Consider the following 26,558-nt stretch of genomic DNA (forward strand, 5'->3'; position numbering starts at 1 on the left):
GTTTGACGGCAGCCAGCAAGGAACAGCTGGAACTGGAAACCCAGGGCTGGGGGAGATCACGTGGCATGAGGGGAAGTGTTGAGTGCAGTTACAGATGAAGCTGTGGGTACTCAGCATCCAAAGAGGGGCCAGCTCATGAAGTAGGAGGATCGTATTCAGGAGAGGTTAGTGGCACAGCAGCTCAGAGGAGGAAGCTGTGAAAAGGCCAAGGACAGCCAGCCACCTCAAAGACCCTGGGAGGGTCAATGAGAGGAAAACAGAACCACTGGATTTGGTGAGACAGAGGTAAGATGTGGCAAGAAGAGGGAAGCCTCCACAGAGACCAGGGTGAAGGACCAGGCAGCTAGCAGAAACCGAGGGGTGTGGCAGCAGCCAGAAGAAGGTGTAGACTGAGGGAGAGCTTGTTTACTTTTAAGATAGACAACAAAGCTTGCTGCAGGGCACAGGGGGATAAATTCATGACTGAGGAGGTTAGAGAAGGCTGTAGGAAGGCACCAGAAACCAAGGGGACCCAGAATACCAGCGGGAGGAGTCAGAGAGAAGAGCACAGGAGGGATATGATCACAGGTGAAGGGGGCAGACGGGATGGAGAACTCGGGGGCAACAAGGTTCCCTCCTGGCCGCCCTACTTTCAGAGGAAAGCCTACAGCCAAGGTTGTAGCAGGGGAAGCAGGGAGGGAGACAGCTGCGGCAGGATGGTGATCAGAGGTGGAGTAAGACAGCCACCAGGTGCCGGGACTGCTCAGAGCTCTCCCAATGCGGGTGGGGTGGGGGCTGGCTCAGCTGCTAGGGTGGCCAGGTGCGGCAGTGGGCAGGGAGAGGTGGCTGGCTTCCAGCCAAGTAGGAAGCGCTGCCACTCCAGCAGGGTGAAGCCATGGCCAGAGGGCCGGCATGGGTTTATCACTTCACATACTGGAACAACGCAGGCCAAATCAAAAGGGAAGAAGAAAAATGATGATTTTGATTCAGTGGTCAGAACAGGAGGACCCATCACTTAACACAACAATTTATTTTCAGGACTGTGCTTTTACTATAGATTAAAATTTAATATAATTTAATTCACATATAAAGACAACTCTGGAGACTATCCGGATACAACGTGGCCTGGGGTTAAGTGAGTAACTGAGGTCATGACACACTCAGGCCTGGGCAGATACCAACTTGCTCATGCCAGAGAAGTAAGATTTCTCTCTTTCACTCATCACTTCAAAATGCAGCGGCCTCCTGCAGAAGTTGCACTCAGCTGAGGAATGTGGCTTGAGTTCCAGCCCCACTCGCTTCCACGTGGCCAACAGATTCTCTGTGAGAAGAAACAGTTTTTAAAAATTGAAGGGAATATGTATCCAAGAGAAATACAAACACAGACCCACATAAAAAGTCGAACACAAATGTTGGCAGCAGCATTATTTTCATTAACAGCAAAAAAGCAGAAACAACCTAAATGTCCATCGACTGATGGACAAACACAATGTGGCATATCCAAACCAAAGATGATTATTTGGTAACAGAAAGAGAGAATTCATGCTACAACATGGACGGACCTTGAAAACATTGTGTCGTCAAGGAAGCCAGGCATATAGGACCGAACCAGTGTTATGTGGAATGTAAAGCAGGCACAAAGCCTCAGGGGCGCAAAGGAGGACCCAGGGAAGGGGGAAACACAGAGTGGCTGCTCATGGGTATGACGTTCCTCTCTGGGCTGATGAAAATGTTCTGCAATTAGATAGTGGTGATGGGTGCACAACATCACGATGTACCCAGGACCCATGGAACTATATACTTTAAAAAATTTGGGGCGCCTGAATGGCTCAGTCTGTTAAGCAGGCTGACTCTTGATTTCAGCTCAGGTCGTGATCTCAGGGTCTTGACACAGAGCTCCATGTTGGGCTCCATGCTAAGCGGGGAGTCTGCCTGGGAGTCTGTCTCTCTACCCCCCTGCCTGCCCCCCCACATGCTCTCTCTTGCCCTCTAAAACAAATCTTTAAAAGACACAAAAGGGTGAAATTTGTGGGATGTGGATTATATGTCAACAAGGCTGTTATAAAAATAAATAAAAATTGAGACACGAAACCCAACTCTGGCTTTGTTTTACACAGCTTTAGGGAAGAAGTTGCTCCAACATTGTTCCACTACAATGCTGAGCATTCCCAGCAGAACGGCCCCAAAGCCTGCAAAGCAGGAGGATCACCTTGGGGTGTGTGGGTGCTCAGGAGGCAGAGGCAGCCTGTGGCTGAGAGCAGCCCCTCGATCTCTGCCTTTAGGTTGGACACAGGGTGCTGGGTTGGGTTGTACAGAACTGCAAGCCATATAAATGTCAAACAATTACTCTTATGAGAAGAGGTTAGGTGGGGGGTTGCTTCCGGGACCCTACATCAGAGAAACCGAGAAGCACAAAGCTGACCCCTAGAGGGCCAGGGCTGACTTGGGCCTTCAGAGGCTTCTTTCTACTCCCCTGCACTAGTCATTACTGTGCATCTCTGAGTCATCCCAACAAGGGAGCACTGGAAATGGTGGATGAGCAGGAACGAGCCCTCAGAGCTTCTAAACCGTGTCTGCACCCCTAAGGAGAATCAAACAACTAAACATCTTTTACGGTTTTATACCATCTAAGAGCACTCTTAATTACTTGGGAGAGAGAAGAAATGAATCAATGCCTCTGAAGAGCTTCAGTTACACACAAGGACAGCTTTGCACAACTTTCCAGTGAGGCACCACAGCTCTCCAGGTACTCACCAAGGAAGTAGTTCATCATCTGTGGTGTGTGGTGAGGAGTGGGGGCAATCCGCAGGAGCTCCTCTCCCCGGGGCACTGTGGGGTAGTTGATGGCTTGGACGTAGATGTTATGTCTACTCATTAGTTCATCACAGACTTCAGTGTTTTTAGCAGCATTTGCGACCTAAGTTTGATAACGGAAGGTAAGGTCACCACAGGACAGACCACCCCTTAGCAGCGATTCTAACGAACACTTGGGAGGTTCAGGCCCAAACAGCGATGCAAGCCTGCAATTTAAAGGGCCCAGAGAGCTGAAAGCACATTAGAAGGAGATTTCACACTGATCTCCCTCCCAGGCTTCAACTCGTTGCTGCCAACTGATTTTCCTACCCACAGATGTGTGTACTGTGGGAAAGCAGCAGCTTTGATTATACTAGCTATATTAATTCTACTAATTCAACTGTGACACCAACAGGGCTACCATTTATAGTGCAAAGGGCGAGACCGATTTTGAAATTAATTGAATAAAAAGCCAGACTTCAAAGCTAGCCAAGTTTAGGCTTCTGGTACTTTTCAAACAGAAGCTCTTTTAAGGCCAGTGCTCTGGAGGAGGCATCTCTGTGCTAGCCTGCTGGGTTCAAAGGCTTCACTCTCACTGTGAAGTCAGCCAAAGGCAGAAACAGAGCAGAAGGCCACTGACTCCAGCCTCTTGCCCCCGTAGTCACCCTGCCCTAGCCCAACTTCAGGAAGGTATGAACCAGAACATCCCATGTTATGTGTGGAGGCACAGCCCCCAGCAAGTCCAGTCCCAGATAGGTCATTACCCGGACAGGGATGATGTGACTGGGGCAGTGGACGACCGGGAGGCCTGCATCCATGAGCATCTGCCTCATGAGCTTGACATTGCGTTGGTGCTGGCGGCGAAGCGCCCGCCCCTCAGCACTCTTCAGAATCCGCACAGACTCCAGGGCTCCAGCCAGCAGCATGGGCGGCAGGGAGGTGGTGAAGATGAAGCCAGCCGCATAAGACCGTACGGTGTCGATCAGAGAACTCGTGCTGGCGATGTACCCTCCAACACAGCCAAAGGCTTTGCCTGTGAGGAGACAGCCTCATTTATTCTGGCAGCGGCCCCCATGTGTGCCCAGCAGGCCGCTGCAGAGCCTCATAGCATTTTTTTTTCTTTATCCTATGTGCCCAAAGACTCAAGTCAAGGGATGTCTACCTATCTCTGAAAGGGAGAAAGTTGAGGAGGTCAGGGTCTTCCCCTAAATCACATGACCAAGGTGTAGCCAATGAGGACCAAAGTACAGGTCTCCACACCAGGTCTGGGACCAAATGACCTGTCCCAGTGTACCTGAACAGCAAGCTGTGGCCTCTCTTCCTATCTGCCTTTCCTACCTGGCCTTGCAGCTCTACCAGTGGGCAAGGGGCCACCTCCCACGGGGTGCATGGTGGGTTCCACCAGGTCCTCTCACTGTGAGCATTGCCCTGGAGGTTGGAGTAGAACCCGGCTAAGACATGAACTGTTTTGGTGTGACCAGTATTATTTTCTACCAAAGTAAACACAGAACTCTGACAAGCACCATTGCCCAGAGAAATATGAAAACTCAGAACCTGCTAGGGTTGATTTAGGGCCAACCTTATTTTTCAATTCTCCTTAAATCCCTTTGTATAATCTGTATCTCAAGTTTCAGGATTAAGGACTGCAGAAGAGTCCTTCTAGATGTTAACATTGTGTTCTGTAATGAACATTCCTGCTTGAACCCCATGCAGGGCTGGGTTGGTATAAGCTCTTACAGTGGAAAATTTCTCTCTCTAGCCTGTTCCAGCGCAGTGACTACACCTTCACAAAGCCCACATCACAAGAGCTCTTTGAAAGAAAAGGGTTGGTGGAATCAGGACACAAGAGTAAGTGCTTTCCTCCTGGCAGGGCTTGGCCCTGCAACCCTTGGGCTCTCTTGGTCTACCCAAGCTTCTCAGCCCCCGACAGTGCTGAAGGACACTTTCTTTTGTCCTGCCTTTCCTTTACCAAGTGCAGGCTGTAAATTAGCATTTTAGCTAAGTGGTACGTGGGTCTCTGACTGCCTTACTGTGAAATCCTCCAATTTGTTTAATTCATGTTTTCATCTTTCTAGAGTCCTCACAGGCAAAGGGAGTATCTATGGTAATTGCACACAACTCATTTATCTTCTCCACAAAAAAACTGAGGTAGAGTCTGTTATTTCTATTATAAAGGTGTTCCTACTTTTCAAAAGTTGTTCTATCACTTCACTTTTATGAGAAACCGACATTAGTACTTGTTTTCACTAACCAGAAGAAATCTGAAGAGAACTTTCACTTTTATGATGAAAGGTGAAAAGTGAAAATTGCCTTTGGTGTGGGGCAGCAAGCCATCACAGAGGCAGCATGCACCTCAAGCAGCGAGAACAGCCCTGCCAAGCCCCGGCCCCAGGGAACCACACTCAGCATCCCAGCATCAGGCCACCACAGCTTTGACCTGGGTCTGTGAGCACCTGTGTCTTCACTTTATGCCATTGTGGCTTATGAAGGTTTCAAAGGAACACTCTACTTTTTGGGTAGTGGGGAAACCTATATTGGTGAGGAAGCTGAAAGGCAGAGAGATTAACTACCTGCCCAAGGTCACACAGCTGGGGCAGACAGGAGTCACAACCAGCAGGTAACACGGCTACAGAGCTCAGCTCCGTGACACAATTCTTCTCAACCAGGGGAAACAGATACAAAGTCACCAGAGTGAACTGCAACTGGTCACCATGTAGTGGGCACAGAGCTCAGTGCTTCATGACACCTGAACCTATAGGTCCTAATGAATGCTCTAGGAGAACAGCACTACGGCTTTTTTGTTTGTTTGTTTGTTTTTTCTTCTTTTTTTTAAAAGATTTTTTATTTATTTACTCATGAGAGACAGAGAGAGAGAGAGAGAGGCAGAGACACAGGCAGAGGAAGAAGCAGGCTCCATGCAGGGAGCCCGACATGGGACTCAATCCCAGGACTCCAGGATCACGCCCCGGGCCGAAGGCAGGCACTAAACCACTGAGCCACCCGGGCTGCCCTTGTTTGTTTTTTAATACAATGAAAAAACCTGAAGAACAGAGAGAAAAGGCTGTTGCCATGGCATGTAGCTAGAACCACAAATACGTTTGGAATGACCTTGAATGGCAACAAATGGTATTTCTGTCATGTTAGGCTTTGAGATTTACCTTGGTTCTTGGAGCCCGCACGATTCAAGGGACTCTGCTAAGCTATGGCACCACTGAGAAGACATAAACTCATCCAAAAAGTGACCCAAGCTTTATAGGCTATCACACTGTCTCCTCACCTGATCCCACCTAGTCCTTAGCCTTGTTAGGAGAATATAATTTTAGTGTAGTTTACAGAATGTGCAGAGTATACATACCAAGTGTTCCAGAAATGATGTCCATTTTGGGCATAACTCCATCCCGATCGCCAATCCCTCCACCTCGAGCTCCGTATAGTCCCACTGCATGGACCTCATCTACGAAGGTGATTGCTCCAAACTCATGCGCCACATCACACAGCTCTTCTAGTGGGCACACTGCTCCTAAGGAAAGAACACAGACTACTCTGAAGATCTTGCTACTTCACAAAGTTCTGTTTTGTTAAGAGTTAGTCAGAACAAAGTAACTTTTGTTTTAAAGGTATCATTTTTAAATTTTATTTATTTGAGAGAGAGAGAGAGAGCATGTGAGACAGAATGAGCAGAGGGAGGAACAAAGGTAGCAGACTCCCCACTGAGCAGGGAGCCCAATGTGGGACTCAATCCTAGGACCCTGGGATCACCACCTGAGCTGAATGCAGACATTTAATTGACTGAACCACCCAGGCACTCCTAAAGGTTATCATTTTTAATATTGGGGAAAACAATGAACTTCCTCCAGTTTCTAGGTTATCTTGGGGTCTTAGAGCCTAGTAAGAGCCAGAGTAGAACATCTACATTCACCAAACCTATACAATGTCCACCAAATCCAAAATCCTAGCAGAATGAAAAGAAATTGCAAAAACAAAATTAACATCACACTTTTAAAGAGTCTAGGCCTACTTTTCCATTTAAGATTTCAGACTAGCCTCTACCTAGACTTACCATCCATTGAATGGACAGTTTCAAACGCGACAATTTTGGGGACTGAAGGGTCAGATCTTTGCAGCAGTTCTCTGAGGTGACTGACGTCATTGTGGCGGAAGATATACTTCGGCACCCGGCTGTTCCGAATCCCTTGGATCATGGAGGCATGGTTCCCAGAATCAGAGTAAATCTCACAGCCTAACATGATAAAAAACAAAAATAAAACACTATTTATTGCCATCTGCACCAAAAATAATTTATTTCCTAAATAGGAACAACAGACTTTGCCATAGAAGTGCTGCTTTGCCCAGTAGGAAAGACACTGCTAGCTAGTTTCTTCCTGGGAAAATCAGAAGCTAGTGCTTCTTCTTTGAGAAGGCCCAGAGGTATAAAATAATACAAGAGTAGACAACTAATCTGCTTTTAAATCTGCCCACCTCATTCCAAACTCCATCAAAAGATAACTACAAATGATTGAGAGAATTTTCCAAAGGGTTTTCCTAGAATACAAAGCATATTTGGAGCAATTAGCTTAAGGACAAACCCTTCAAATCTGATTCTGTTAGTATCATCTGCTATTGCAACTTGTGATGTGCAGTGAGCACTTCATGTTTCAATTCAAGAAAAAAATGTTCCCAGATACTATCATTGCTCTTAACTGTTTTTGGTAAGCCCTCTGTGTTGTCAATATTCCTGCTAATTCCTAAGAAACTGAAAAAACTCTAAGGCACCCAAGACAGGCTTTCTTACCTGGCATCATCCTAGCCAGAGTGAAGAGGGTTGAGTCGTTGGCCACAAAGCACGAGGAAAACAAGAGTGCTGCATCTTTCCCGTGTAAATCAGCCAGCTCCTGTTCCAGGTCCACATGGAATTTACTAGTTCCAGAAATATTTCTAGTACCACCTGCTCCAGCACCATGCTGTTTCAAAGTGTCCCTTTTATGATTTTTTTTTTTTTTAAAAAGAAGGGCAGACAGAAAATAAATCTCACAGTTCTGGACACCATATGAATCATTTCTCTCCCTAGGAGGTAGGACACGGAATCTTATGTTCATCTAGCAACTCCGTCATGGTCCCAAACCAGGGACCAGAAGTTTCAACTGACTTCATCTTTAGCAAGGCAGTAGATGTCAACACTATGGTGAGGATACCCTGAATACCCCTAGGGATCCTCAAGAACAAGTGTTTATCAGCCAGTAGGTACTTAGTATTAGCTGAGTTAATTTATTAAGACATCTTTTCTCTGACAAACATTCTTCTCTCCAAACACAACATCAGTCTCTACAGGGACATCTTAGATGGTGATTACCTGAACCTACTCTCCAGAAACCAGTCACATAATATTAGGATAGATCTATCACTACACCTCAGACTGTAATCTCTTTAACAAGCCTCCCTGGAGACTTTGGCAAGCAACTCTCTCAAATGTCCCTAGTCATGGCAAACCTCCGGAAGGACATGAATGACAGGATCTACCATCCTTGTTCGTGTCTTTCTGAAGTAGCTTTTCCTCCAGTGCTGCTAGATTTGTATCTCTCCAACCGAGGCATCAGCAAGGATGCCTCTGTGCAAGGTGGCCCGGGGTTGAAGTTGCACTCACTTGAGAAGTGGTAAGAAATGGACATGAATAGTCAATGTGCCCATACACTTGAATCCTCACATACCTATTTGTGCATTCTAGCTTAAAAGTCATCTGTGGATGTCTTTAAAAGCTTAAAATAATAGTGTGTTATGACACACTTTTAGCTGCTGAATATTGCCCCCATAAAAGATCCCTCTAAATCATTAATGTCTCGCCAAATAACGTCAATGGTATCTGAAAGCTGAGGGCTACGTACATGACTGCCCCACACACTCGTGGGTGGCGACTCATTCCAAGGTAGTCATTACTACACCAGACTGACACCTGCTTCTTGGTGATGAGAGAGTCCGAATAGTCATCTGCCATGGGGAAGATGTGCGCCCTCCGGTTCACAGTTTTAAAAACTCGATAGGTATGGTCATTTTTTTTCTCATCAATTTTCTTCTCAAAGAAACGATCATATTGAAAAGTGGAAACAGCTAAAAACCAAACAAAAGACAGGACAGTTTGACAGTTAAGAAGCATGTCTGGGCTTTGGCAAAAGACCTGGGTTCCAACCCCAGCTTGGTCACCTAGCAGCAGGGTAATTCTGGACAAATTAACGAAGTATTCATGTGGGCAAATTATAGGACATCCTCATCTTGAGACTATGAAGGTCTCAAATGAGACCGTGTATGTCAATTGCTTAGCACAGTGCCAGGGCATAGAAGGTAGGTATTCAGGGAGAGAAAACATGTTACCAACAGGATTTGTATTTACTATGGCTGAGAACACCTACCTGCATCAAGCAAGAGACATGAGTTTTAATCCTCAACTCACCATGCAATTTTGTGTTTAAGCTAATATATGTTTAAGTTAAAAATCCTCTCCTACATCAGGTAAATAACAATGAGACTTACATTTTGGCAAGTTATCTTGAAGAAGATGGGACACTCTTTCTGGTCTTTGCTTTCGCATGATATCTTGGAAGTTCCTCAGCAATCCACTTGGGTCCCCTCCATCGGCCTTCACACTAATTACACTAGGGTTCACGGAGGTTTGAGCAACCTCTGTAATGAAAGTAACAAGAAAAAAGGGAACCAACATTCTGAGTTCACAATACTTCCCAGAAATATCGTCAAAAATTAATTACTGCTTAGTTCACACACACACACACACACACACACACACACACAGCAGCTGAGCATAACCAAAGCTAGTAGTAGCAACCAAGAATATGAAGCTTTGGTTCTTCCCTTTTATTTTAATGACCAATGCCTAGTGTTGTTTTGTTTTCAAAGCTACCAGACAGCTTTAATGAATATTAAGAGTCCAAAGCTTTCTAGCTGGTTATTAGCAGGTCTTCTCCACCTTCCCACTCCACCCAACCCTAATCTCAATTTTCTTCACAGAAGACAATTCTGGTCATATATATCATTTCTGCTGGTGAGGTTTTCTGGGGACTTTTGGTGCTCTGTGGATACAGCCACATCTGGAATTAAGGTTGCCTCTTAGTGACCATCGGTAAGATACACAGCTTAGGAGTCCTAAGACCATCATTTACTGCAGAAACACTATTTTTTACCTTTTATCCCACAGGATGGCAGGAAAGAAACAAAGGGCAGTTGTTAATAGCTTACGCCAACAGGGTATTTTCAGAATGAAGCAATTACTATAAAAAGTGGTCACATCCTACACACACCCCAGAAAGAAAGTCCCGCATTTTCTCAGACAGTCCTCTAACCGCCTATCTTGATGACCTTCTTCCTTGGCCCTAAAAGAGGAAGTTTTTTATACAAATACTACCCTAATAATAGCTCATACACAAATTTGAAGGATCAAAAGAACCAAAAGGACCTCTTCATTCTTCCTAATGGTTCCAGTCATGTGTTTACCTTTCCTCACAGCATGCATTTCCTGCACATCCTCCTGAAGTTCTAGACTGGCTTTGCGGAAGACACTGCTGCCCTTCTGGCTCATCTGGGCTGCCAGGAAAGGGCATTTGCTTGCAGTGCCCTGGCTTGTGGCAAGGGAGGAATGTCCAGACGGAAGCTGCGTGCCATCTGGAGTCTGCTGGGATCCGTCAGCAGTCTGTTGAACCTCGGCTTTGGCAGTTTTGTCCTCTGGGGGGTGAAATGGAAAAACTGAAGCATCAGACCTAGTTGCACAATACACAAGAAAGCCCCTTGTTTCTCTTATTGCTTCCAAGACAAACTTTTTACTTACTCTACCCCTACATATCAGGCAGAAGTTTGTTTTTATTAGGTTCTGCTAGTTGAATGGTCTTCTCATCTGCCTCACTGGAAACGATGTTCCCATGAGGAGTTAATTGGCACAATCCAGCTATCTCTCAAACCCCTATTTTCCTTATAAATCCGCAAAAAAGTAGTATTTTCTAGTTTTAGACAGCCTAGACTTTTTGAGTTGGAGGATTTCCAGTAAATCCACCCTAAGGACACATAGCATTTTTCATGAGAGGACACACTCTTGAAGGTTAATAGAAACGTTCATACAATTTTTTCTCTGCTAATATTTTTGAAAGATTCTTGACAAAGAAGCTTGCTGTTGCTTAACATATAAACTACTGATTTACTCAACAAAAGAAATTAGGCTAAAAGTGAGGTCTTTCTATTGTTGTCTAATAGAGTTCAAATTATTACTATGTTAAGAAAAAAAAAACAAAGGGGTATCACATTCACACACCTCATCTACTTGCTCATCTAAATGCATCAAAGAAGTGCACTGACTTAACCCAGTTGGCTGGTAATTGTGCTTCGAGTCACAATGACTTCTCTTTCCCCTAGAGCAAATTCATTCACCCTTCTAGTAAAGTTTTATTCTGCATCATCCTGGAATACTGTGAGTCAGAGGCTAATCTTTCCTAACAACTTGGGTAAGATGTCTCAATACTGTTTTTTTTTTTTTTTAATTTTATTTATTTATTCATGATAGTCACAGAGAGAGAGAGAGGCAGAGACACAGGCAGAGGGAGAAGCAGGCTCCATGCACCGGGAGCCCAACGTGGGACTCGATCCCGGGACTCCAGGATCGCGCCCGGGGCCAAAGGCAGACGCCAAACCGCTGCGCCACCCAGGGATCCCTCAATACTGTTTTTGTTAAAATCTTCTATAAAGTCAAACAATTGCTTTGAAGCTCATTTCATTCATTATAAAAGTAATATACATTCACTGTGGGAAACCTAGAATAATAGTGTTCTATTCCTCAAAACATAGCCATTGCAGGAACCTTGGTAAATTATCTTTTTTTCCCCTCTATGTACAAGTTTTAAAAAGTTTTACTTATTTTGCATGTGCTTCCTTCTTTTGCCCTTTCCATTATAAAGATCTGTCTAACCTAGTAAATAGTTTGTGAATGTCGTTTGCAATGATTGCGTGAGAGTCTACCAAGTATACAAGCCACATTCTACTCAACTTCCTCTATGTCACGGACAGAATCATAAAAGTATTTTGATTGTTCAGTAAAAAAAAATAATTAAATAACTAGCTCCTTAAAGAGGAAAAGCAATCCTACAAGGATTAAATCCTTTCTACTTACAGAAAAAAAAAACAAAAAAAAACAAAAAACAAAAAAAAAACAAAAACACTCCTTTCTTACAAGGAACACACCCAGAGAATACACTTAACAGAGCCTGTAAAGTATATTATTCTCTAGGATTAAGTGAAACCTGAAAAGCCACATCCTCTCCTGGTAGAGCCAGACCAAAACAAAAGCCAACTCTGATCTCTTTATTAAAAACAAAATTTGTAAAAATTCACATATAAAATGAAGATGCGGGATCCCTGGGTGGCGCAGCGGTTTGGCGCCTGCCTTTGGCCCAGGGTGCGATCCTGGAGACCCGGGATCGAATCCCATGTCGAGCTCCCAGTGCATGGAGCCTGCTTCTCCCTCTGCCTGTGTCTCTGCCTCTCTCTCTCTCTCTGTGTGTGACTATCATAAATAAATAAAAATTTAAAAAAATAAAATAAAAATAAAATAAAATAAAATAAAATGAAGATGCGTTAAAAAATAATCATTACTTTAAAAATTCTGTATGATTCCATTTATGTGAGGTTCCTACAGCAATCAAATAGAGACAAAAAGTAGGATGGGGTTTGCCAGGGAGTGGGGGAGGGGCAATTAGAGTTGAAGGAACACAGAATTTCAGTTTGGGATGTTGAAGAGTTCTGGAAATTGGATAGTGGTGACAGCTGCACAATAACATGAATGTACTTAATACCACTTAATTGTACAATTGGTAAGAGGTGGTAAATTTTATGTTAGGTGCATTTTACCACCATAAAACGATAATTTGGAAAAAGAAGTCACAACTTTAGAAGCCAAAAGCTTCCACTTAATTTTGCTACGAACCTAAAATTGCTCCAAAAATTAAAGTCCTGTTAATTGAAAAAAAAATTAAAAAGCCAAAAGACCAAATATTTAATGAAAGAAAAGTTGAAATAGAACATTCCAACTTTTTTTTTTTTTTTTTAAGTATGGAGCCCAATGTGAGGCTGGAACTCAACCCTGAGATCAAGACTGAGCTTAGATCAAGAGTTTGACGCTTCAACAAACTGAGCCACCCAGGCGCTCCAGAACATTCCAACTTCATATTTACATGAATGAGGTACTGATGAATACTAAACTCCAAGAGATACCGACATGCGATCCAGAAACCTGTAAGTGCCCACCATCTCACCTCTAAAGATGGGAAAACTCAAAGTGCCTACTTGTGGGGTTAGGATGACAACTGTGAGATACTTCAGGCAAAGAACCAAGTCTGGCACAAAAAAACCTCCTCTGTTACATGCCCCTAGACACCACTGTGGACTAGAAGTGCTTCTAGTCTAGTGTTGAACGCAAACACTGCCACCTCCTACGTTACTGCCAATGACACTTACTCTCATTAGCTGGAGGGGTTTCTTTGACCTGCTGGCAGTGTACTGCTGAAGTGGACAGGGCCCGAGGGGCTGGCTTGGCCCCAATTTCCATCATCTTAGGGCAGTTTTGGGCATAGAACAACAGAGATTTTCCTGCCTTCTGCAGAAAGGCCTGAGGCACTCGGGATAAGAATGGGCAGCGGCGAACAACAGTCTCCATATCCGAGAGGGTGCACTGATCCTACAGAAAGACAATGAGTGACATCAACACTTGTTAATAATCAGGCAAATACCACTGCAAGGTCACTGGGTTCAGGTGTCACAGTTTATAGCAGGGTACCCTTAAAACAAGTCTCACTCAAAAATGTCTAAGGATGGCACTTGTGTCTGAGAGTCAACTAAAGAGTGCTAACCATACTCTACCTGAGTTACCAACTTCTTTCATTCCCCAGCTCTACACAAAAGCACCTGCAAAGCAACTTCACCAAGTGAAGTAAATGCCAGTGATTAACAACCAAGGGGCTGGGACGATGAGGGACAAGTCAAGAACAGGTTTGGGAGGTCAGAGGCTCCTGTAGGGAGATGCACAGTGCAGATAAGACACCTTGGCATACACCCAGGTGAAGTGAGGCTAGGGAAGAAGCCACTGTCATCCATCCAGGCAGCGAGGACTCGAGAGGATCCCGAACTTCTCCCGGCGCTCACATCACCAAACCTGAGGAAGGCACCCAGCTGAGCTCTGGGTCCCTGAAGCAAGGATTTCCCTGAGGTCATCCCCCACAGCTCCAACCGGACAACTGAGAAAGGAAGGGACATTTAAAAAAAAAAAAAAAAAAAAGACAGGGGAAGGAGGGGAAGCGTGGATGGGGTTAAGTTAAGTCAGGAGAGGAGCTATAACATCCAGGGTGTTAGGTCTGGAGTGAAGTGGTGGTCCCGGGCACGGAGGTCAGAGGTTATCCGGGGATCGAGGGCTCGAGCGAGAATAACGGGAGAAGCAAATTCTAAAGCGGCCAGTTAAACGGGGAATGAAAGAAGGGGTCCCATGGGGGAAAGTGAGGCAGCCCAATGGGCCGAGGGTCCGGGAGACGAGCGCTGACCCCAGAGGCGGGTGACTGGAGCAGTGGGGGATGGGGTCCCAACGACAGCGCGAGCGGGGCGCGGGCTGGCGGGACACGCGGGGCCTTCGCTGGCCGGCGCCGCACCCAGAGCGCGGGCCCTCACCTGCGCGGGGGACTGCGGCGGAGGAAGAGGCGGCGGCGGCGGCGGCGGCGGCGGGCACCCGAGCCAAATCACACCAACCCGTTGCCCTTGTCGGCGAGAAGCCTCAGGCCGCGAGCGCAGTCGTCCTAATATAGAGCCGGAGGGAGCGCTGCGCATGCGCCCTGGGAGCGGCCGTCCTTCACGCAGGCGCCCAGCGCGCGCTCCCGGAGGGGGCGGGGCGGGGCGGGGCGGGGCGGGGCGGGGCGGGGCGGGGCGGGCTCCCTGCTTGCGCACCGCGGGTCGCGGCGGGGGGGGGGGGGACCCGGGCTTTCCCGGCCCCCCTGCCCGAAGGAGCAGGTGGATCGGCAACTTCATCACTGTATCCTACACTCATCTTCCTCCTCTCTCCCCCCCAACTGCTCTACGCTTCTGAACCCTACGCCTCATGTAGGAGAAAGGGCACGAAAGGGCAGAGTCGGAGGGGCAGTGCCCCCCGCGACAGCTGGAAGGTGATGGGGCTGTCGAAACGGGTCCCGTGGGATCCCTGGGTGCCTCAGCGGTTTAGCGCCTGCCTTCGGCCCAGGGCCTGATCCTGGAGTCCTGGGATCGAGTCCCGCATCGGGCTCCCTGCATGGAGCCTGCTTCTCCCTCTGCTGTGTCTCTCCCTCTCTCTTTCTCTACCTCTCATGAATAAATAAATAAAAATCTTAAAAAAAAAAAAAAAAAAAAAAAAGAAGAAGAAGAAGAAAAGAAAGAAACGGGTCCCGTGGATACAGAAGACGGAGGGGAAAGAAGGGGATTCCAGACCGCGGTCTAAAGCAGGATCCGCCCGGTCTGTGACGAAGGGCTTCCCGGAAGAGGCGAGGGTGTGCTTGCTGGAGGATGGAGTGGTTCTGGGAGTGATGCGGGGGTGGGGGGTGGGGAGCGCCCGGAGGAGGAGTCCTCGGAGTGGGGAGCAGCAGAAGAGGAAGGAGACCCACCAGGGGCACTTTCGGGACGAGGTGAAGGAACCTAACCTGAGGCAGAGCAGAGAAGGGGCGGGAGGGGCAGGGCTGCGTGGAGCACCGAGGGTGGTGTGGAGGCGCAGGGCCTGACGCGGAGTTAGGGTTTGACACATTCTATTTTCTGACACATTTTCCATCTCTGGCTGTCCAAAGTCCCTCCCTTTCCATCTCTGGCTGTCCAAAGTCCCTTGCTGGCCACCCTGGGCTCCAACGGGGTGCCTCAGGACTCCATCCCCAACAGAGCTGGGCCATCAAGCCTCCTCTGGGTCCCCCCCAGTCACACCCGCAGGGTAGGATTAGGCAACCCCCTCTCAGGAATGCCAGCCTGGTCTCCGTGCTCCACACCCTTCCCAGCTTAGCTTGACCTGGGTTGGCCTGGGCCTGGTTGCTCCGTACCCAGTTGGGCAATAGTACAAGGGCTAAAGTCCAGAGTGATAGTGACCAAGATATGTCCAGGTACTTCCCTTTTTTTTTTTTTTTTAAGATTTTATTTATTTATTCATAGACACAGAAAGAGGCAGAGACACAGGCAGAGGGAGAAGCAGGCTCCATGCAGGGAGCCCGATGTGGGACTCGATCCCAGGTCCCCAGGATCACACCCCAGGCTGCAGGCAGCGCCAAACCGCTGCGCCACCGGGGCTGCCCTGTCCAGGCACTTCTCAATTCCTTCTCAAGTCTCCAGCCAGCTGAGAGGCGGGCAAAGTGAGTCTCCACATGAAGAGGAGGAAGTTGGGTCCAGAGTGGCAGTGGGACCAGTCCATGGCCCAGGGAGAGGGTTCTGACCGGGGAGCCCTGAGTCCAGCTCTGCCCCCATCCTGCTGAAGGGTCCTGGGAAGTGCCCTTTAACCGAAGAGGAGGCATGAGGAAAGGTCAACACTTAGACTCAGACCCAAGTGCAACCAGAAGTGAAAAGAAGATAAAGATGGTGTTGAGTGCTTTGCCCATCTCTGGGCCTCACTTTCCTTATCTGGGCAACCGGATCACAATTCCTGTTCAACCTGCCTCACAGGGCTGTTTGAGTGGTCAGAGGCAAAAGAAGCAGAAAGAACTGTTGGAACTAAATATGAATTTCAATCCTGGCTTTGAATCTTACTTGGCTTGGGCAGGTCACAATCTCTCTGAGGCTCAGTTTCCTCATTGTAAAGCTCCTGCCACTTGTGGTTGGCAGGAGGGTCAGGTGAAGTCATGGATTTCAGAGGCTTATTGTTTAAACCAGCAAGGCTCCAGCTCTCTGGGAGTTTCCTGTTTAATAGGGGGAAAGGTTGAGAAACAAAGAAACTCACATGGAAAGTGAAATAGAATGTTGTAAACAATTCCAGAGGGAGGAGGAAGTTATCACTCCCCAGACGCTGAAGGAGGGGGGATCCCAACCACCAGGAAGGCTCCCAGAACTGAGGTGCCAGCTGGAAGGGTGGATCCACATGAGACAGGGAGACTAATAAGTGAAGCCTTGGGTAGGGAAGTCCCGAGCCTGTCCTGGGGGAGGAATGTGAGTCAGCCCCAATAGCTGGGCTTCGGGGATACAGCTAGAATGTGAGGTCAGGAGGTCAGACAAGCCATAAAAGGACCACAGAGATTCCAGTGTCAGGGCTCAAGAACCACCACCAGGGCACTGGTCCAAATGCATATTCCCAGGCAATGCCCCTTTGATCCTGACCCAGGAATCCACATTTTCGCCAGGCCTCCCTCTTGGTAATGTGGGGTGGTATATCCTAGACACACATTTTAGGAAATGCTTCCCGAGTTGTTTCCAGTCTGAGGCTTTGAAGGGCAAGTGCTATATGCCATGAATTCTAATTCTGGCTCTGCCCTAAACCTCAGAATTTGCATCTGGAAAGTACAAGTCCCTCACCTGCCTTGGTGATGAGTCTGGGTGGGGCCCTTCTGGCGGAGCTGTGGTCCCTCTCCTGGGTTCAGCCTTCTTCCTTTCCTTTCCCTCCCCGCTTTTTCCTTTCTGCCTTCAGTTCCTCCCTCCCTTTTCTCCCTCACTGCTGTCTTGCCTCCCTTCTCAGAACCGTGGTACAAATTCAACTTATCACCCTGGTTCTGGGCAGGAGAGCCCAAGCATCTGGAATTCAGGCAAGGTCAGACCTCATGCTGGGCCTGGCCTCCCCTGTGTCTTCCCTCCACCCCAGTCTGCGTCATCATCATCATCATCATGGTTGTCGTCACCATCACGGTCAGGGGCTGCTGCACACGGCACTCACCCAGTGGTCAAGGCAGAAGGTAAATGTCAACCCCAGCCCCAGAACTAAGCCTTTTCCACTCTGGGGCCTAGAAGCTATTTGTAGTAGTGCCCTCTGTGAGGGTCAAGGAGCCAACGAGGGACCTTGGACACGCTTACTGCTTTCCTCTCGGCCTCAGTTTCAACATCTTATCAGTCGGGCAAAAAATCCTTCAAGCCCCCCACCCCCAAGGAAATCCAGCTGGACATGGGAGAGTTTTTTTTTTTTTTAACTTTTAAAAATATTTTTTAAAGATTTTATTTATCCATTTGAGAGAGAGAGCATGAGCGAGAGGGAGGGGGAGAGGGAGAGGGAGAAGCAGACTCCTTGCTGAGCAAGGAGCATGATGCCAATGCCAAGCTTGATACCAGGACCCCGAAATCATGACCCAAACTGAAGGCAGATGTTCAACTGACTGAGCCACCCAGGCACCTCTGGACAGTTTTGTAGTTGAACAAAACCTCCAGCCTGTGCTGCTGATGCTTGGTGTGGCCTTGGCTAGGAGCCAGCTGCGCTCCTTGGGGTGTTAGTATCCAGCTAGCTGGCAATGAGTGGGAGATGAGCCTTACAGAATGGCTAGAGATTCTGGAAGCAGCTCCGTTCTGTCCTGGAGAATTGGAAATGTGAACTCAAAGGTTTACAGTGACAGGGTCCAAGGATGACCATAAGAGATGGAATTTAAGGGTTGGGCAGGACAGGGGGGGTCCTGAAGTCCCCAACACCTGCCTGGTGCTGGCCCTTCCTTTAGAACCCTCTTAGGCTCCTCCTACCAAGGGCAGGCCTGGGCCTGGGTTTGTAAAGCCAGCTTTGGAGCAAGGGTGGGCTCTGCTGGCTAGGGGAAAAGGGGGCTGGGGTGAGGTAAAGCCATCAAATGCTCTAGGAGATGTGTGTGTGTTATGGGAGGAGGGTTGTACGCAGGAAATAGCATCAACTCCCCCCCCACCCCAAAGAGCAAACACTATTCTCCCAGAAAGCCCCAGAGGACCCCTGAACCTAGTGCTCCATGATAGAACCCACAGACTATGGTCCAGATCTGTTCTCTTTGACACACACAGTGCTTTTTATTTATTTTTTTAAATTTTTATTTATTTATGATAGTCACACAGAGAGAGAGAGAGAGAGAGGCAGAGACACGGGCAGAGGGAGAAGCAGGCTCCATGCACCGGGAGCCCGACGTGGGACTCGATCCCGGGTTTCCAGGATCACGACCTGGGTCAAAGGCAGGCGCCAAACCACTGCGCCACCCAGGGATCCCCACACACAGTGCTTTTTAAAAATGTGAATTAGTTGCCAACATTCAATAGTCAGGAGACTGTTAAATTGAAAGATTTACAACTTCTCTTGAGGGATCAGCAGACCTGGAGCCGCTGAGCTGGCCCAAGCAAGATGCGTTCTCTCCAGTACTCTACCAGCCTTCCGGTCGGTGGTTCCCCAACCCTAAGGACATGGGATGTCTAAGCAATGACATGTGTCTGGCTGTAGGCACCTGAGTGTGTGTCTACAGCCCTGCCCCATTTTAGAGCTAGGGTAACTAAGACCCAGATTGGGGAGAGGACTCAAGATCATGTAGCAAGTGAGGTTTGGGCCAGCTGTCCTGCTTTCTGGGCCACACCCTGGCTCTTCTGCCATTATAGCCCCTGGAGGATGGTCTGAGGCAGAGGGTTAGGGGAAGGATCAGGTTGCCTGTGAGGGGCTTTCTGAAAGAGACTGACCAAGAGGTGGGTCCCTTGGTGCTTGTCCTCATTCCATGCCCCACCTGTAGCTCCTGCATGCAGGTCAGGCCAGATCAGGCTCATCCGTGAGCTGATGGGCTCCTGATGGGATACAGCAGGCCTGCCCCTCGGGCCCATGTTGGACATACTGCATACAGGAGCCCCCTTCCCTGCCCTCAGGGGCTCCTGCAGAGACAGACGCTAGGAAAGTAGCTATTTTTGAGGCTATGACCAATGTGGGCAAGGGTGCTGGGACAGAGGATGGCAGGGAGGGAGACCCACATCAAAGCTGGAGCCTGGTGTCAGAGAGATGGTGCCTCGGACAGGCAGCTAGGCTGAGGGGGGCCCAGTGAAGGCTAGTGGAGGCTGATATGGAATAGGGCCATCCAGAGGCCTGGGAGGCCAGGGCTCAGAGGGAGAAGGAGGAGGTGTGCTCCGGAGGCTGGGGGAGAGTGGAATCCCAACCAACAGCCACCAGAATCCCACTGTTATCAACAATGTGATCATCAACCAAGGCAAGGCCCTTAATTTCTTGCTGGCTCCAGAGGCATTTAAAGGCCTGTCTAGCTCCCCTTCTGTCCAGACATTGAGGCACTGGGAACAAAGGAGGAGGAATGGGGAAAGGGCGAGTGAGGCTTGGAGAAGTGGTACCAGGTGGAACAAGAGTAACCAGGAGAAGGCTGGGGAGGATAATACAGTAAACAAGCATGACAGCAAGAACAGCTCTACTCAACATTTTGGCCTGGTGCCGTGATTAGACGCACAACCTCAAATGCTACAGGTCAGTGGAATGGTGAGCCCCATCCAGGGGGCAGAAGAAGCTCAGGTTAAGTAGCCTGCTCAAGTTCGCACAGCCAGCAAGTGGAGAGGGCATGGCTCACCTGTTGGTCTTGTGCTCTCTGGTCTAGTGTTCCACCCTGAGGAGAATGAGGAAGCAGGGAGGAGACTGGGGCTGTGTCAAGGGTCAAGGTCTGAGTGGAAGCTTTTCTTTACTTCTAGGAGATAGGTCAGTTTGGGTAGGCAGATGGAAGCACCCAGCCAAGGAGCCAGCCAGCCCAACTCTTAGAGTCACCCATTTTTAGGGACCCCCTGGGCAGCCAGCCAGGGCCTCAAGTCCTTCCAGAACTCACACCCTGGTGGACACTGTTCCCTCTCTATCCCCTGCACCTGGGTCAGGGGATAGAGATGCATAGCAGCAGGACTCACAGCCTGGCAGAGGTCTCCTCCTGCCCTCCTGTCTCGTTGGGGGCCCTGGTGCTACAGGTTTTCTGTCCCACACTTCAGAACTCACCTCCTTTCTGCCTCCTTTTCCAGACCAACCCCCCCTCCCCAACCCCGGCCCCTCCAGCCTTCTTTTTTTTTTTTTTATTTTTTATTTTTTTTTTATTTTTTATTTTTTATTTTTTCCCTCCAGCCTTCTTCAGTGCTCACAACAAGCCCTAAGAACAGCCCCTACCTTGCTGAGTTCTGCCTCTGCCTGGCACTTGTGCGTGTCCTCGCATCTAATTCCCACATGTGCCCTCAAAGTGGCAACACGCAGTCCTGTTCTTCGAAAGGGGAGGCCGGCTCCTGCTTGCTTTCAGCTCCCAGCCCCATTCTCTCTGAACTTCCTGGCCTTTAGCAGATGGCACAGCCTCTCTGAACTTCCATTTCCTCCTGCACAAAAAGGGAGTGGTGCTTTCTGCGACGGTTGAACGTTATATGCCCGCTTGACACATAGTTGGGTTAAACACCAGTCAAGACGCTGCTGTGAAGACATTTTGTAAATGTGATTAATATTGACAACCAGGGGCCACCTGGGCGGCTCAGTGGTTGAGCGTCTGCCTTTGGCTCAGGTCGTTATCCCAGGGTCCTGGGATCCAGTGCTGCATGGGCTCCCTGCATGGAGCCTGCTTCTCCCTCTGCCTATGTCTCTGCCTCTCTCTCATGAATAAATAAACAAAATCTTTAAAAAACAAACAAACATCGACAATCAGTTGATTTGAAGAGGGAGTATCCTTTTTTAGGAAAAAATATTTTATTTATTTATTCATGAGAGACATAGAGAGAGGCAGAGACACAGGCAGAGGAAGAAGCAGGCTCCATGCAGGGAGCCCGACGTGGGACTCGATCCCGGGTCTCCAGGACCACGCCCTGGGCTGAAGGCGGCGCTAAACTGCTGAGCCACCCAGGAAGCCCAAGAGGGGGTATCCTTGATAACGTAGGTGGGCCTCATGCAATCAGATGAAGGCCTTACAGAGCAAAAACCAAGGTTTCTTGGAGGTCTTTTGCTGCCTGCTGTAACTTAGGAACCCACCTGAGTCCCCTGCCTGCCGGCCCGCGCATACTCCAGATTTGCGAACCTCTGCTGCCCTGTGAGCCAATTCCTTAAAATGAAATAAATTTCTCTCTTCCTGTATCTGTATCTATCTTACTGATCCTCTCTGGAGAAGCCTGACTGATGCAGCTCCTACATGCAAGGTTGACGCGAGCTATCACTGAGCCGCTGCTGCCGTGCTTGGGGGGAGGGATCAGCACCTGGAAACAGCACGCACAGGTAATGTGAACTAGTGGCTGCCAGTGAGGAAACCAAGGCTTGGAAATGTGACTTGTCCCAAATATCATGGCCAGAGTCAATATTCGAGCCAGTCCTGCCTTCTCACCTCTTTCAATGTGTCTTTGCCCTCTCACCCTCCTCCCTGCCAAGAACCTTGGATGAGGTACCTGGTGGGGGGCAATGGTGTCTCCCTCTCTCCAGAGGTCCCTTTTGGGTTGAATGAAAGCCTTCATGCCCTGGTGGGGGAGGTGAGATCAGAGGCACTTTTGGGGCTTGACCGATAACTGAGTTAACAGATTCTTGTGCAAGACTAGCACGCTTGTGACATGCCAACATTCACCAGCCTCAGAACTGCCGTGACTCTGCTGTGGCCTTTGGAGTGTTTGGAGCTAGATCAGCACAGGAGTGATGGCCAAATAACCACCTTTCCACTTTGGGGAAGGCTTCTTAGCCCCACCCTTCACCCTGCAGTCCTAGCAAGCTAGTCCCTTTGCAGAATGGGCTTAGGGTTGGCAGCAAAGGGGCCAGATTGGGGTGGACGGTGGACACCCAGTCCACCGTCCACCCCAATCTGGCCCCTCCTACATCTCAAAGTTGCTGATCGTCATCCCCAGGAACACAGCCTAGTGTGGTCAGGCCTTCTCCTTTTTCTTTTCTTTTCTTTTCTTTTCTTTTCTTTTCTTTTTTTTTTTTTTTAAGATTTTATTTATTCATGGGAGAGACATAGAGAGAGAGTGAGAGAGGCAGAGACACAGGCAGAGGGAGAAGCAGACTCCATGCAGGGATCCCGAAGCAAAACTTGATCCCAGGACTCCAGCATCATGCCCTGAGCCCAAGGCAGGTGCTAAACCGCTGAGCCAACCTTCTCCTTTTTCAAGAAAAGCCTCACATCCAGATTTTTATGTGGACACTTGGAATTCTTGTATTTTTATTTTTATTTATTTATTTATTTTTTAAATTTTTTATTTATTTATGATAGTCATACAGAGAGAGAGAGGCAGAGACACAGGCAGAGGGAGAAGCAGGCTCCATGCACCGGGAGCCCGACGTGGGATTCGATTCCGGGTCTCCAGGATCGCGCCCTGGGCCCAAGGCAGGCGCCAAACCACTGCGCCACCCAGGGATCCCGGAATTCTTGTATTTTTAAATAAAAAAAAAAAACTTATTTGAGTTGATAATATTTGCATATGGCTAAAAGGCAAATAGTATGACACAGTAAACAAAGAAATTTCCCTCCTTGAGTTCTGTCCCCAGGCACTACTGTTCCCAAGTTCTCATGGGTCCTTCCAGAAAGATCCTGCTCATTCATTCAACATTTACCAGTTAATTGCCTATTAGAAATGAGCTCCACTTATAAAACACATTCCTCTTTGTTCCTTGCTTTAGCACTATAGCTTGGAGAGGACCCCATAGTGAGCAGAGAGCCTTTTTCTGGCTACATCCTACTCCCCTACCCTGATGTTCCTGGTTCACTGGACTAGCTCCTCACCAGTCCTCTGGTGCTTTCCAGGAGGTTACTCCTACAAATTCTTGAACATACCTGTGGAATATTTAGAAAGGAAATCACTAGGGCAAGGATCAAAATCTTTGATTCCAACATTGTTTTTTCCTCTCATATTGAATTGCATGTGTTCTTGTGATAAGCAGCCTCAGACCCTTAATGAAGTGAGGTAGCTTTTAGGAAATGGATAAATAGATTTATTTATCCAGCAAATACTTACTGTGCACCCACTGTTTACCGGGCATTGAACTAGATTTTAAGACAGAATAAGGTAGATGTAGTCCTATTCTCATGGGATGGATGATATCCCTCCTCTCATGGGGGAGGCTGTGTGTGTGTGTATATATATATATGGCCTGAGTGACAAGAATAGGGACGACTTTATTTGGGGGCTTGAAGAGGCCTCTTTAAGAAGAGGATGGTCAAGGTGAGTCCTGATAGATGAGAAGGAGCCAACCAGGTGATGACTAGGGGTGGAGCAGGCCAGGCTAGGGAATTCATTCTTTTAGCCACCTCCAGCTCTGGCCAGTGCACTTTATAATGTGGGGAGTTGGGAACACCAGCCATCATGCCCAGGGCTGTGGAGCTATGCTTCATTATACTACTACTATTATGACAAATATGTGAGCAAGGAGGCATGGGCAAGAAGTCTGGGGAAAGTGGGTAGCCCCAGATGGGCTCTCTAGACTGTTGAGAATCCCGAGGAGGGAGAGTAGGGAGGAGCTGGAGGATACCCTCTGAACCCTCACTGAAGTCACAGAGGCTGGTGCAGCTGGTGGGAAAGAGCATGGAGGGCAGCCAAGGCAGCTTGGGCTCAATGGGGGGGCCCTGAGAGCCAGCAGAGAGATAGACCTTGTTGCATGGGGTTTGGGATTGAGGGGCAGCTCTGAAGCTTTGGGGCTCAACCTCAGCTGACACAGACCTTGGGCTTCAGGCAGAGTGGCAGTGCCAGACCAGACCCAGCCTGGGGGGTGGTTGGCATTGTGGGAGGCCACCTCATGACATTTACCCAACCTCCAGAGCCCATCCGGCTTGATGCAGCCACCTGGTTGTGACACCGGCTCAGCGCTTCCCTCCAGCTAACGGCTGCATGCCATCCAGCCCAAGGTTCCTCTTTTCTGAGCTACTCACATCAAGGTTCATTGGAATTTTGGCTTCATTGCTCTTACTTGGTGGTGGTGGGGGCCTTAAGAGGGTCAGCAGTGATGGTGGCTCACAAGAGGTACTCAATGAGCATTTGTTGAATGAATGAATGGACGAACAAATGCATGTGTGAATGAATAAATGGAATGGGTAAATAAACGAGGATTTGCTGTGAACCATATGTGAATGCATGTGTGTGTGTGTGTGTGTGTGTGTGTGTGTGTGTGTGGGTTCTTGGGCCGCAGAGATGGGGCAGTTTGTGGGCAGGTTGTGTCAGCAAAGAGGCAAGTGTGGAAAGCAAGAAGCAGATGGCTGGTCAGCAGATAGCCCAGAGATGGGTGGGGGAATTTGCAAGCTCATTGACCAGGCACCTGCTTACTTGGGCATTTGCAGGAGCCTGCCCCGGGGAGATTTGTGAGTGCCCACATCCTAAGCATCCTGCTGCCACACCTCCTCTCATCCAGATACAAGCACACACAAGTCCTCACAGGTGTCCATGCAGTCCTCCTCCATGCCTCCCTCTGTGTTCATCCTGGATCAGGCCACCTCTGATCCCAGGCCTGGTCTGTGGACCGTGTGTATGGCTAGATGCTCACTGAGGCCCCATGGAGCTGAGCTGGGGTGGAGCCTGCAGGACAGACCATGGGGCAGGTGGCAAGTCTTCCCCATCCAAGGCCTTCACCCCATCTCTTGGTCTTTCTCCCACTGCCTTCTGTGGCCAGCACATCAGAAGACGGCCATGGCCCTGGAGCAGGAGGGCTCTCACATTACCCCTGGGAACTACATTTACAAAATAGGTTTTCCACAGTCTGCCTGTGTTTTTGCTAATAGCTCTGAAGTGACAAATCAGGTTTGTGAGTTCTTAGGGCCAAGTTTCTGCCAGAGCAAGCTGCTAATTACATTCAGAGGTGCACACACTGGATATTTCTCCAGGGTCCCAGGCCCACAGGTGCCAGAGTTACTGACACTCCTTCTGCATAGCCACATGTCCAGCTACTCTGATCTGTCCTAGCCACAGGGAGGGAGAGTAGCCCACATGCTCAGAGACATCTGTAGCTGCAAATTCACCTTGTTACAGGCAGACGTACTAGGGCAGCCGCAGTGTACCACTGCTGTGATGTTGTCATACATGGTGTCACACACACATGGAGTACAGGGTTACAGGGTTGTGCACACTGCTTTGCCCCTCCCTCTTGCCCGCTACCCCCACCTCCCAAGTGCTCACTAGTTCCCTGGGATGGGACATCACCATCCTTCTCCTACCCACATCCCTGATGAGGTCAAAGCTATCATGAGCCCTGACTATCCCTCCTTCAGCCTGCCTTTTCTGTGGCCATCCTACTGATGGATGCCCTTATGGCCTCTGTGCAACTCTGAAAAGTCCCAACTGACCAGTGTGGATTCAGGGAGCTCCCTCGGGCATCACAGTCAAGCCTTGTGACAGTTACAGTTTCTTCTTTTCGGGCCTCAATTTCTTCACTTGTTTAAGGCGGCATGGACCTGGTGGTTCCAAGTCTTTCCGGCACTTATGATAGGGACAGCTATGGTCCTGTGGCCCCTCCGGCATTTCCTGGACTGCAGGGCTCCTTGGAGACATCTGGCTCCTGAGTCTCAAACTTTAAGACAGATGCCTCTCACTAATGAATGGGCCCCCTGGTGAAGTTTCCTTGGAAACAAAGGAAAGCCAAGCTATGCTTGAGGCCTCAAAGGGAGGGGCCCCTCACACGGGCCTGATACCTGGCTACCTGCCAGGACCTGAGGAAGAGGCACTCAGCTTCAAGATAGGGGGCCAGCAAGACTGACCTCTGGGGACTCACTCAAGCCTTCTACAACAACATGTTGGTAAAAAGAACCTTCTAGAAAAGCTGTCACATAATTCAGCCACACGCTCTGGCAGGGTGTCTCAGCAGAGACAGTCATTGTTCTGAAGAGGCCAAGTAGCAGCTCTTCCTTCTTCCCCTTCTTGTTTCTGATCTTCTCAGACCC

At 48.7% G+C, this 26,558-nt stretch overlaps 1 protein-coding gene across 1 annotated transcript; it reads right to left on the reverse strand.

The window, feature by feature from the left end:
• Positions 1-990: 990 nt before the first annotated feature.
• ALAS1 (5'-aminolevulinate synthase 1) lies at positions 991-14,630 on the reverse strand. Its single transcript, XM_077858673.1, has 11 exons — positions 14,473-14,630; positions 13,273-13,492; positions 10,270-10,497; positions 9,295-9,444; positions 8,652-8,874; positions 7,565-7,749; positions 6,833-7,012; positions 6,128-6,292; positions 3,537-3,805; positions 2,734-2,896; positions 991-1,300 (listed from the first exon to the last, which is right to left on the reverse strand). The coding sequence occupies exons 1-11, from the start codon at positions 14,626-14,628 to the stop codon at positions 1,140-1,142; spliced, it is 2,100 nt and encodes a 699-aa protein (XP_077714799.1). The 5' UTR covers positions 14,629-14,630; the 3' UTR covers positions 991-1,139.
• Between the last annotated feature and the right edge of the window lie 11,928 nt (positions 14,631-26,558).

This window comes from Canis aureus, chromosome 19 (genome assembly GCF_053574225.1).
Source record: "Canis aureus isolate CA01 chromosome 19, VMU_Caureus_v.1.0, whole genome shotgun sequence".
Classification (NCBI taxonomy): domain Eukaryota; kingdom Metazoa; phylum Chordata; class Mammalia; order Carnivora; family Canidae; genus Canis; species Canis aureus.